This window comes from Terrapene carolina, unplaced genomic scaffold, assembly GCF_002925995.2.
Source record: "Terrapene carolina triunguis isolate 2854851 unplaced genomic scaffold, T_m_triunguis-2.0 Scaffold131, whole genome shotgun sequence".
Taxonomy (NCBI): Eukaryota; Metazoa; Chordata; order Testudines; family Emydidae; genus Terrapene; species Terrapene triunguis.
Genome location: NW_020664482.1, coordinates 23,049,874 through 23,062,242, shown reverse-complemented (window position 1 = coordinate 23,062,242; position 12,369 = coordinate 23,049,874). Strand labels below are relative to the sequence as shown.

Below are 12,369 nucleotides of genomic sequence, written 5' to 3'. Positions count from 1 at the left end.
TATCAGAATGGCTCTAAGGAACAAACCGTTTTCACTAAAGTGGAATGAACATTTTACAATGGAACAGTTTGCTTTCAGAAAATACTGACTCAACGGCATCCAAAATTTTTTTTATTTTATTTTATATTTTTATTATATAAATTACAATAGGAAACTATCAATTACCAGACCATTTACCAATTATAAAATAATTTACACATGACCAGAGTAGCAATTACCAATGAGCACACCAAGTACCAATTACCAAACCAATGAAAATAGCAATTACCAACTAGAATAACACTTACCAATTAGAATGCCAATTTTAAAACCAATTTATAAAAGAAAAGAAAAGAGAAAAGAAATTAGAAATATACAATTGATATACATTTTATTATATAATATCATTTATAATATAAAAGTCAAAGTGCTTTGACTATATTATGTCATGTTGACTTTTATATATTATAAATTATTATATAATATAACATAAAACTTGAGTTGATAAATTTTAAATGAAGCATTTCAACATTATCAAAATGAAATGATTTTGACCTCATCAAAACAAAAGATTTCAGTCAGGTTGACAAAAATTTGTTTAATTTTTTAAATTAAACTTTGGAATCACGTTCTGCAGGAAATTTCAAAATTTCAAAAGTTTTTCATTGTGATTTGTAACATTTTTTTTTTCAAAATTTCAGAACTTTCTGCAGAACAGGAATTCAAATCCAATCAGCTCTAGTTTTTACTACTGCACTTACCTGAACTAACCAGTTTTAATATCTGGTACAGCTCACAATGAAGCACTGGTTGTAAATAGTTATCATTCTCCTAGATTTACCACAATGCATTTAAAAAGTAAAGTGGAAGCAAAGCCTTCCCACTCTTTCCGTCATTACCACAGTAACCACTGCCAAATATAAATCTTGAAATAAAAACTTCAGAAATTGTGGGTATGTTCTCCTCTCCGTGTGTGTGAAAAAGAATCCATAAACATCTCAGCATTTCTCTCTGCTTCTGTCTATGAGTTGCTCTCTCTCCCCTTACTATGATCTATTATCCTATAACACTGGGAGTTACATGGAGACATCAACATCTCAAACTGACCCCTATTCTCTTTATCAGGTAATATGACAGTCCTCTTAGATCCTCCCCACTTCAATGGTGTCAGAGTTACTTCCAAGGATAACATGCCTCCTGTGTGATTGTAAAGTGAGCTCAAAAAGCCAGTTTAAGTGGAGCTGATTACTGTTCCCTTTGCCGAGTCAGTGTCACAATCCCAAGAAGGTGTTAGCTCACTGGAGTTATATGAAAACACATACCTGTCATTAAAATATCTTTTCATTTGAAGTCTATCAATATACAAAGTTACAATTTCCTTCTTCTCTGTTACAAAACATAATTTGATTTTATTTAAAATCTATCTTTTATGAAATATCTCCCACTCTCATTGTTCCACCTCCCCCCCTCCACCATTTTAAGAGAGAACACTAGGGACTCTCTAACCTTCAAACAAAAGCAACAAATCCTTTGCATATTTTCTAATTGTCTATGCTTAATACCTCCCACCCTTGTCGGAGGTTCCTATAATATGCAAATGAAAGGTTTATGACAAGGCAAAGACTAGCTGAGCTGTGCAACACAAAGTGCAGTCCTGAGTTTTGTAGTAGAGGAACGACGTACGAATACCATAAGCATAGATTATGAAAAGATGTAAAACTGTACAGGTTGGGAATAGCTGTCACAACCTATTTGTTTACTATTATCTATATAAAGATACCAGCTAATACAAGACAGAATTCTCATACCCAATGCTACTGTAGCTAAAATGGATCAGACTTCTTAAGTGCCAAGATATGCAAATAATTACACATTATTTCTCTGATGTCGTTGTGAATTCCCAGCCACTGTCTTCTGTTTTGTGTACAGATTACCCTTTTGTTACATACTGGGTTTAAGAGGAAACTCAAAACAGCTTGTCCATTTTACATGTCAGGTATGAGTGTTTAGAATAAATTCCTTGCAGTTGTCAGATTTCAGAAATTCAAAGGGTGACTGAGACTATGTTGCCTTGAATGTTTTTCTGGTGCATCTGGTGAAAGACCAAACAGATGTTTTGTTTTTAATTACACCATGGGATTCTAAGCACAGCAGGCAAGGAGGTTCTAAATCTATGAATGAACAAAGTTCTACATCACATTGGTTTATACCCTGATGCATCTACCCTCCCTAACTGTAGATTTCCATACTAGCAAATTCAGAAGTACTACATGGAAACAAAGACAGAAATAAATATTTAACATTTCATGGTAAATGATATTTACCATGGTAACAACTGAAATCACATTACCAAAAAATTCACATGATGGGTGGAGGTAGGTGGACAATAATAAACACTGGAAGCAAATACTTTTCCTTCACTCATCACTACAGACATGAGAGCCTTTTTAATAGCAGAGGAAAAAACCTACAAATGTGAATACTCCCAGCACAATGACAGTCTACTTAATTCCAACACCAGCCTTCTCTGAAAATCATGAACAAGTTCATAAACAGAAGAGGATTCAAATGATTTACGTTATTAATTTTATGCGCCCTGCTGCTGTAGCAACATAGCAACACCATCCTGCAAAGTTCTGAGTGTCTCCTGCAAGGTACTGAGCAGCAGAGGGCTTGTACAATCTGGAGGTTAGATGCTTGAATTGAAATTTTATCTGTATACCTGCTATAAATCACATGAGCCATCCTTAAATAGTGGCAGCGGGAAAACTGCTGCTACTTTATAACTGCTGTCAGATGAATTTAGGAGAACAAATCTAAATTAACAAGGAGAACAAAACAAAATAAACAGATCCAAAACACGGAATAAAAGAAACACAAAACACAATTAACTCAAATCAACCAACCCAGCAGGGAACTAAGTAAACATCCAGCCTTGCCTCATCCACTCTAACCCATCAAACACTAACTCTGAGAGACCAGACATGGGAACAGGCAGTCTCACTACCAGCCCTGAGTACAACAGCAAGAGCCTACCAGGCAGGCCCCAGATCATGAGGAGCTAGGGCTAAAAGTTATCCTAAGAGCAGGTTTAAATGAGACCTTTAAAGTTTCACCTGGTTTAGTTCCCTACCCTACATGGTGACCAAATTGATTTCATAATTCATTAACTCATCCCTGATAGACGAGATGAGTGTCTGGCCAGCAACATGCCAGTTCACACATAAAATGACTGAGCAGTTATTTAAATATACAACAGGGCTGTGATCTACTCCTTCCACCCTGTGCTTTAAAAATTATTTTCATGACTATTAGTAGAGAACACATGAAAGCCCCTTTCTAATTATTACTACGTGCTAAGGAAAACTCAGTTCAGAACCAGCATCAACCTCATAGCAAGGCTGGTGATTTTTCCTTTTTTGCATTTAACTGGTTTGTAAACACAGTGCCTCAGGTACTAGGTAGGGAAGGGTCTTGCCCAGGGCTCTAGAAGGTATCAGTGTCTTAGCCAGGTTTAGGACTGCTGTAATTTTACAGGGGCAAAGAAAATATTAGTCTGGCATCTCAGGACATAAGGCTTGGCTGCAGAAGACCTGAGCATAGTGTTGTTGTGAAAACTGCTGCGCTACAAGCTTTGAACTAAGGGCCTGATCCAATGCCCACTAAAGTCAATGTGAGTTCTTCCAGTAACTCAAACGGGCTTTGGATCGGGCTCAAAGTGCTAGAGACAAAACAAAAATCTGTCCAAGTATTATTCTACTTGAAAATGGGCCAAATTCATCCATGGAATAACTCTACTGAGGATAACGGGTGAATTACAGCAGGGATTATTCTGATCCAATCTAATCAACATATCAACTACCAAAAGTTGCCCTTTGGTAGCCCACTGGCCTATTATGCCGTAAAATGATTTGTTCAGCTATCTTTTGTTACATTTTTTTAAAGAAGCAAACTATTGGCAGAAAATAACAGACCCTACAGAACTCAATAACCATTATTATCAAAGCAAATCCCAGGAACCATCATTATCAGTAATGACTTTCCCTGGCCTCCCAATCTTCTCCACTAAATAACAACACACAAAAAAAATCTATTTAGTGCTCACAGAAGCGATAGTTTGCAAGCACTCGCCAGAGCCAGGGATAATGCAGGTAGGCTCTGGGCAAGCGTCGTCCTATCCGAAAGCTATGTCAGTGCTTTAAATCCTGATAAGTATCCCCTGTTATTTAAGACCTTAGCCTTTCCTAAGCAGAAGCTGACAGTGGCACAAAACTGGTTCTGTAACGTGAAAAGGTGCATAAACTCCCCTGTGAACTAGGCGGGGACCATTACGCTCATTGGTCACTAGTGGCCCGGGGAAAAGAGAACCCCAGGCTCAACCTTCAGAAGTGTTTGGGAAAATTTTGCAAACACGCAATACTGTATTTTTAAAACTATAGAAGCGACCAAGAGCTCAGATTTATTACCAAATAATCAGTCAGACATCACTGAAACCACTTCAGTGTTCTGAAAGGAGACGAAAAGTGATAATTAAGGGCTGAATTCCGAGCACTTTAAAAATTGCATTTTTTCGCAGGCACCAACTCTCTTTGAAGTCAGTGGTCTCCTGCCTAAGAAAACACTAAGCAAGGACCTCTGGATCTGTCCCCCGAGGTGTAATAAAATAAACCAGATACTTTGACAGTGCTGCAAAATGACAGCCTTCTTTCTTACAGGGACAAATATGCTGCGGTTGTCCAGGTGTAGATGAGGGCAGAATCTGCCTCATAGTTTTTAAACAAAAAAAAAAAAAAGGGGGGGGGGGGGAGGTTAAAAAAAGGTGGTAAGGAGGAATTTTGTTTTTCTGTAATGAAAGACAGGATTTAGCACATCAGTGATTTTCACAATTACCTGGAATTCACTGTACACTAAATCTCTTTTAATAACTGTGGACTTTGAGATCATATGAGAAAGCTGGCTAGAATTGCAGGTTTCAGAAACAGCATTCTTCCATGCGCCACTTCTCTTCAAAAGAAATATTTACATAATATTACCATTTGCTTGAGCAGAAAGGTCATATTAGAAAAACAGGGGGTTGATCGTGCTCCCATGAACGTTCGTAAGAATGTTGCTACTGAACAGGTGCAGGATTGGGCTCCTTAAATTCTAAAATAACCTTCCTTCACAGTCTCACACGCACATAAAGTGGAATACTGATTACTGTTAATGTAAAAGAGTTTAGGAACATGGAAAAACCATCTGGCTCAATATGCTTGCCTCTTTTTTGGTTGATCTTACTAACACCTTTCTGATTTTATTACCAAATACCTCAATCTCCTCCACCCGTAACAATAATTATTATAATAATTATTCACCATTTGTATTACAACAGCACCCACAGGCTCCACGTAAGATTACGGTGCCATTATGCTAGATGCTATGCTAGTAAAAGAGTCTCTGCCCTGAACAGATTGCAATTTAATTTAAAACAGGATATGATAAGTGGGTGTACCTCACAAACAAATGGATGGGATGAGAAAAAGGAGCGGAGTGATAGTGATAGGAAATGTGATTACAAAGACTAGCTATATGCACAGGTAGATGTTTCTGAGTCAATTATCCCTTCAGTTTACTTATAGTCTTTTCTTCCATCACCTGACTACTGACTAATTCCAGGAGTTTATTATTTTTGTGTGAAATAAATCTGCCCAAATCCCTTACTTATTCTTAGTTTCTAATTTTCAAGTCATGTCTTTTGGTTTGTGAACTTTCTGTCCTATTAATATTTTTTCTAGCGATCCCTTTCTTAATTTAGAAAACCTCCATTGTCACCTCAAATACTGTAAATAATTCCTGAGTAAATGAAACATCGCTATAAGAAAAAGCTATTAATCCACAGAATAAGAAAGGCTTAGATGAATTTACCGCTTATAAGTAAATGATGCTGGAGCAATTACGTGCAGCATGTGAAAAGCCTCAAGAGCAATCTAAATGGGTTAATACTTTTTGTTTTGCCTTTTTAATGTTTAAGTGAATTTAATGTACTACTGTGAGTCCAGCAAACTGAAATACTCTTGTTTATGGTAAGTGATACAGCACAGGCAGCGTTAATCTCAACCTAAAGGGACCAACCCTTCGGAACAAGTACAATAGTTCACCTCCTTTGCCCACTCACTCCTTGCCCTGTCCCCAGAGACAGCCAACAAGGGGGGCAAATGGTGAGGGTGGTTTTTATAGGTGGACATCCCAGCATCACAGGAACCAACTCACTTCACAGAAGTGACTGAGCAGGGTGCTAGGTTCAAAACAATGACAAGATGCACAGGAGAAAGACCCTGCGTTCCATCAGCAATCTCTTAAGCCACCCAAGCCCTCCCAGATCTTTTAGAGCTGAAATAACCTAGTTTGGTATCACAAATAAAATAAATTGAAAAGCGTGACACAGACATGATATAACAGAAATAAAACGATAACCTGCTAAGAAGCAAAGGGGAAAATGTGCTAATGTTTTAACGTCATGTATGCAAAAAAGGAGCAGAATAAAAAAGATTCAAAATTTAAAAATGAAGGCACAAGTCCAAAGAGAACTGGGGACAAGAAGAGAGAAGGAGACTAGTAACAGTGGAGTGAATGGATGAAGGTCCAGCTTGATGGTACAAGACAGACTAGCGCAGGGGAAGAGGGCTGATAGCAAAGCATTCCAAAACATTTATTACTACTCCTTTAGGAAGACTCAGCCCACCTCAGCATCTGCAGTTTACCACAGTGTGAATGTAGGAGGATCTGGGGCTCTACCCATGTCCCCAGAATGGATGACTACTTCTCCTTGGGCTGCAGAACACAAGTAGGCACATTAGCTGAGTCCGTCACCTAGCACCAAAGAGAGTGCAAGGAGAATATCTTGCCGTGACCTCAGGGTGAGAGAAGAGGCTCCCTGTGCAATCCATCCTACAGAACTCTGTGCAACACCAGGCAAGTTGTGAGCCGAGTTAGCTAATGATTGAACCTTGCTTTGGAAATGTAAAGTGATGTAAAAGTGCCAAGTGTGATCATTACAGAGGGACTTGCTCACTGGAGGGAACTGAAGGAAAGAACTTTGATACAACACTCCTGTGACTCTCTGCCATCACTCGGGCTATTGTCTAAGAAACTGGTATATAAATCACAGCCTCTGTCACAACAATGACTGTCCATTCATCTGTTATCTGTTCATATCCGGAAGTAAATTAAAGGCAATTATACACTGCAATCAATAGGCAGTAAGTTGTAACGGTAATAGAGAATCTCATCTAGATGATAAATAACCTTGGCAGGATTGAACTGTACAATATTAGCAGCGCCGCACAGAAGCCTCATTCCTCTTCACTTAACCACAGTTAAATTAAAACCCAACACAAAGTGGCATATAAGTCCCATTAGTGTCATTCACGGTCAGATGCAATTTAAATAATTACACATATTATATGGTTCAGAGAAGTATTACCTGAAGTAATTACATTTTAAAAAACCCTGACCCAAGCCTGTATACCTTCATGCGACTATTCTTTATTCACGTGCCATGTGTGGTTATATTGTGAGCAAGGACAACACAGGTTGAGTAAGAAGTCAGCAGGAGTGGGCCGCATGACTTCAAAGTCATGCCATCAACTGACAAAAGCTATGACAAGTAAAAATTTAAGGCCCTCATTCAGCTCCAATTACTTTCCACTGACTTCGGTGAAGGCTGCACCATGCTCCCAAAGAATACTCTGTACTTAACTCTCACCTCATTGGCACTATCTGTGCAAGTCAGACTCATGTTAATATTCCCTTGCTTTTCCCCATTTTTGTCACATCCTTATTTTTTATTTAAAACATTTTGATATATGTAGTGCTTACGATAGCTGCTGTATTGCCCAGGAAAACAACGCTGTCTTTTTATCAACAAAATGGGTACAGCACAAGCAGAGACAAGTATGCGTCTTCTGCAAAATGCTGATCCAAAAAGATTACCTACCGGCTTGACTTGCCCATTTGAAACCTGTCAGTGAGTACTTGGACTGAGATCACCAACTCATTTTACACAGTGTATCAAACACTAAGTGACCAGAGTTAGATTTGAACTGGCCATTGAGATGTAAAAATTCAGCATAGCCCATTATTAGTCCCTCAGCCTTTCAGGCACCATTGGTTTATATCCCTAATTGTAATGATAGCATCAGGTACTGAATTTTTTTTTGCCATGACTAACAATGCATTGAGGTGCCCATGGCTTCAATGTTATTTTGATCTACTTCAGGCAGAGTGGTTTACTTCCTACTTTGGGCTAGATTTAACGGATCTAGTGACAGGACCAGGGGGACCTACTCTCAGTGAATTCTTTCTTGTAAAATATATTAAAACTCCCTTCAGATTTCTTTTGTTTGTTTAAAGAGGATACCCAGAAGATACAGAGTACTCTACCATGCAATCTTAAGTAATTGCACCTCTAACTACATTAAAAACACAGAGTTTAAATCTGAAGGAAGTATTATTATGAGAGCAAATTCACTTAGTTTAACTTCTTCCAGTGCTGTGATTAGTCTCGGGTTCTACTCAGAAAGAAGCCTAGTGATCAGAGATTTTTTTTAAATCTGACATTCAATAGGGTTTTATACTAAAAATGCACTGACCTGAGTGCCAGCCTGTTAGTGCTCTGGAAACATACATAACTAATTTAAAAGTAAGTAATAAAAGAAGTATGGATAGTTATATCATCTTATGGTGTAGTGATTTTTAAAACAGCAATGCAGGTACAATGTTGCCTAATGAGTCGCAAGGTGCAGTGCTATAATATTAGTCAGAGTAAAACAAAAACAAAACCACAAAGCTATTACTCCATGTAGGCAGCCAAATCAAATTGTATACTGAAATTATGAGTTGTTATGACCTAGAGTAATAAGCACTGAATGCAAACCATCACCTTTTAAAGAGCAAACCCCTTCCATATACTTTGTGCTCGATTATCTGAGTCCATTTCATAATTCAGACTGAACAGCTGTAGCCCTCTCTCCTAAGAGCTTGGTCTGGGCTTTTTAGAGGGAATCAGCACTTCATAAATGCAGGGAGAAAAATGTCCACTAACTTTTATAAGTAACTTCTTGCTTAAATAGCCAGGGCATCTAGTATATTATATGCAACTGCGTGCTGTCTATTCCCCCAGCAGTGCCCTTTGGGACAGTCTGCTCGCTGCTGTCACAGTAACCTATATTCACTGGTGTTTAGTACTGGCTTCCGATGCACAAGGTAGTTTTGCTCGAGTGACTTTTCCGGGAAGATGCTGACAGGGCAGGGCAGGGGGGTCCTCGTCTGCAAGCGCCGGTGTGTACTTACCGCATTTCCCCAAAGGTCCCGGCATAGCCCTCCATCCAAGGGGTGAGTTCGCTCTTGATGCAACCGGAGGCAGCAGCATAGGGCATCCTGCCCACCATCCCTCCTGGGTACCACACGTCGGATGGGAAGTCGCTTACTTCTTGCCCCGGTGGCCCCTGGCTTCGCCCGCAGCCGAAAGGGCCAGCAGCTGCCTCTGCACATGGGCCGTAGAGCTGCCCCTCCTCTGCGAAAAACGAGTGCCAGGCTGGGGCCGAGGCAGGGCAATGGGGCGCCAGGCTGGCCATGTCCCCCCCGTACCTGCACTGGGCAGCCCAGGCGTTGCCGGGCCCGTAGTCCAGGGGGTTCTCCAGCTTGATGCGGGCGTGGGGGGCGAGCGCCAGCTGGAAGTTGTAGTAATCGCGACCCTGGAAAGCAGCGGGCTCCTCCAGGCCCGGGGAGCACTTGTACAGGGACAGGCTGTGGGGCACGTCAATGGCCAGGACGTTCTCGCCTGGCCCGGGGCCGCTGCCCGCGGCCGAGTGCCCTTTGAAGGAGGCCGGGCTGGTGCCCGGCTCCTCCAGGAGCGCAGCCCCCGCTGGGTTCTTGCAGTCCCCGAGTTGGGCGCCCGCTCCGCCCCGGGAGTGCCCGCCGGGCAGGGCGAACATGCAATCCTCCCGGGGCAGGAGCTCGCCGGGCGTCTCCAGCGCCTCCACCCCCAGGCCCATGGAGGCGGACACGGCTTTGCACAGCTCCTTGGCGCTGTCCCCCAGAAAGTCCTCCTTGGCCCCAGCCACCTCGGCGCGGCTGCCCCTTGCCTGGGCCTCCGGCTGCAGGAGCTGCAGGGCGCCCGCTTCGCCCAGGATATCCTTGAGGTCCCCGGAACAGCCCTGGAAAGCGGAGCTCATCAGGGACAGGGCCGAGGAGGGGGTGACAGCCGGGCCCCCGTCCTCAGGCTGCAGCCCCTTGGCCGCCGGGACGCACTGGCCCTGGGGATGCTCCTCCAGAGCCAGGTACGCGGGGGAGCCCGGCTGCTGCTGCCGGGGGCTCTGCTGCTGCAGGCGGGCACCGGGTTGGCATTGGGCGGAGGAGGAAGGTTGGGGGCTGGTGCCCGGCTCCTCTCTCGGCGGGCCGGCGCCCGGGCTCTGGAACACCTCGCGGACGCTCTGGAACAGGCTCTGGAACGCTCCCCGGAACGTCTTGCCCGCCGGCCGGGCATACACGCTGCCAAGTCCAACTTGCACCTCCATCCCCGGAGGGAGCCCACGGGGCAGTCCGCCGGGAGCGCTGGGATCGCGTGCAAGCGGCGGGCGGAGAACGAGCCTTTTGCGGTCCTGTCCCCTCTCGTGCAGCTCACTGGCTCGGGTCTAACACGGACTTTGGCCAGCGAATTCCATCCTTTCCTGCTCGCTGCAGGCACCACGCGCGAGCTGGGGGTGGGGAGGGAAACCCTGGCACTAGCAGGTGCCGCCGGGATAGGACCCTTCTGACTGCTGGAGCTGGTATCTGCTCTTTACTCTTTTGATCTGTGACCTGGAGAGAGGCAGGAGAGTTGGGGGAGGGGGGGACCGGCCTTTGCAATAATTAATCCGGTAACTTTTAGCAGGGAGGAGCGCGGCGCCCTTTTACAAAACGCTGCTGCGGCTGCACTTTGACGTCCCTCCTCGCAGCCAAAGGGAGGGAACGCGGCCGAGCAAACAGGGTGACCCGAGGTTAAAGACAATAGCGACCAAGCACACACACACACACAGAGGCCACAGCCGCAGCTCCAGTCCCGAGCGGCCCTTGACCCTCTTCCCCCGAAGTCTACGGGCGCCGCTTAGCGCTCAGCTGGATCACAGCCTACAAATCGTCTCACGGCTGCAAAAATATTTACACGGCGTCCCAGCGAGGCGGCGGGGCTGCACCAGGATCGGCGGCGGGGAGGGGGGCAGCAAATTCGGAGAGGTTGTTAGCACCCCCGGGCTTCAAAGGGCCGCCGCCGAGCTAGGTCTCGGGTGAAGCAACAAGTGCTGGGGCAAAGGGGAAGCGCGTCCCCCGAGCAGTCCCTTGCAGCAGGCTCCGCGCGCAGCAGATGCCTCCCGAGGCTCTTTGCTGCAACTTCGGCTGGTTTCTCTTCGCCCTGGTAGCTGAGCTGCCGCTCCGCCCCGCCGGGGCGCGCTGCTCCTGCAGAGCCTTTTCCCGGGGTTGTGGGAAGAGCCGTGTGCCCCGCGGAGTCCGAGCGATCAGCCGCGAGTGCTGCGCCCTGGACTGGTGCGGGGACTTTCGCTTACTCGAATCCGTCCCGTTGCTCTCTGTCTGGGTCCTCAGCCAGCAGAGCCGGCGGGTGTGGAGAGGAATTGGCAGAGACCGCCGGGCTGAAGAGAAGCAGGAGGGGCGTCAATCAAAAGAGGCTCGTAATAAAATCCACCGAGGTATTTCACATAGATCACCCAGCGGTACTTTACCATGCTGGTGCGAACGTATGCCACGTACATATATATACTGAGGCTCGCCTTTAGCAGGAGGACTCTTGCACTGTACACACACACACACACTAAAGTACACGTGCCTGCATCAGTTGTGCAGTCATACACAACCAAAGCACACACGTGCAAATACACGCAGTCATACACTCACACAACATAAATGCATGGCACATACTAAACCACATGGGTAATACCTATGAACAATCATATATATGTGTGTGTGTATATATATAGAGAATAGAGCTGTGCAATTTAGAATAAATGGAGCGCGTATGCTGGGTACAAAGGTGCATGAAATTACAGTACATTTGTGCGTGTGTGCATCTCACACACAAATAGATACCTGTACAGAAGCACCTACGTTTACATCGCCTCAGAGATTTGCGCCTACACTATATTGACTCGTCCAGTAATCATGCCCAATTACATGTAAAACATAAATGCAGCTTCCACGCTTCCTAGCGTGTAGACAAATGCATTCTCCTGTCAGCAGTGTATCAGGAAAAGTGTAAGAAGGAGAAGAGGCCTTATTTCCAGGGCATGGGGAAGAACAACAAGCATGTAAATGGGGTGCAAACTCCAGCCTGCAGCAAATCCTCATCCTGGTACATTTCGC

At 44.3% G+C, this 12,369-nt stretch overlaps 1 protein-coding gene across 1 annotated transcript in view; it reads right to left on the bottom strand.

Annotated features, from left to right (window-relative positions):
* The window catches only part of AR (androgen receptor), a 107,267-nt gene extending 96,440 nt beyond the window's left edge, over positions 1 to 10,827 (bottom strand). The window contains exon 1 of the mRNA XM_024197317.3: positions 9,310 to 10,827. Within this exon, the coding sequence (XP_024053085.1) occupies positions 9,310 to 10,535 (1,226 nt within the window). The 5' untranslated portion in view covers positions 10,536 to 10,827. The remainder of the gene's footprint in view (positions 1 to 9,309) is intronic.
* Between the last annotated feature and the right edge of the window lie 1,542 nt (positions 10,828 to 12,369).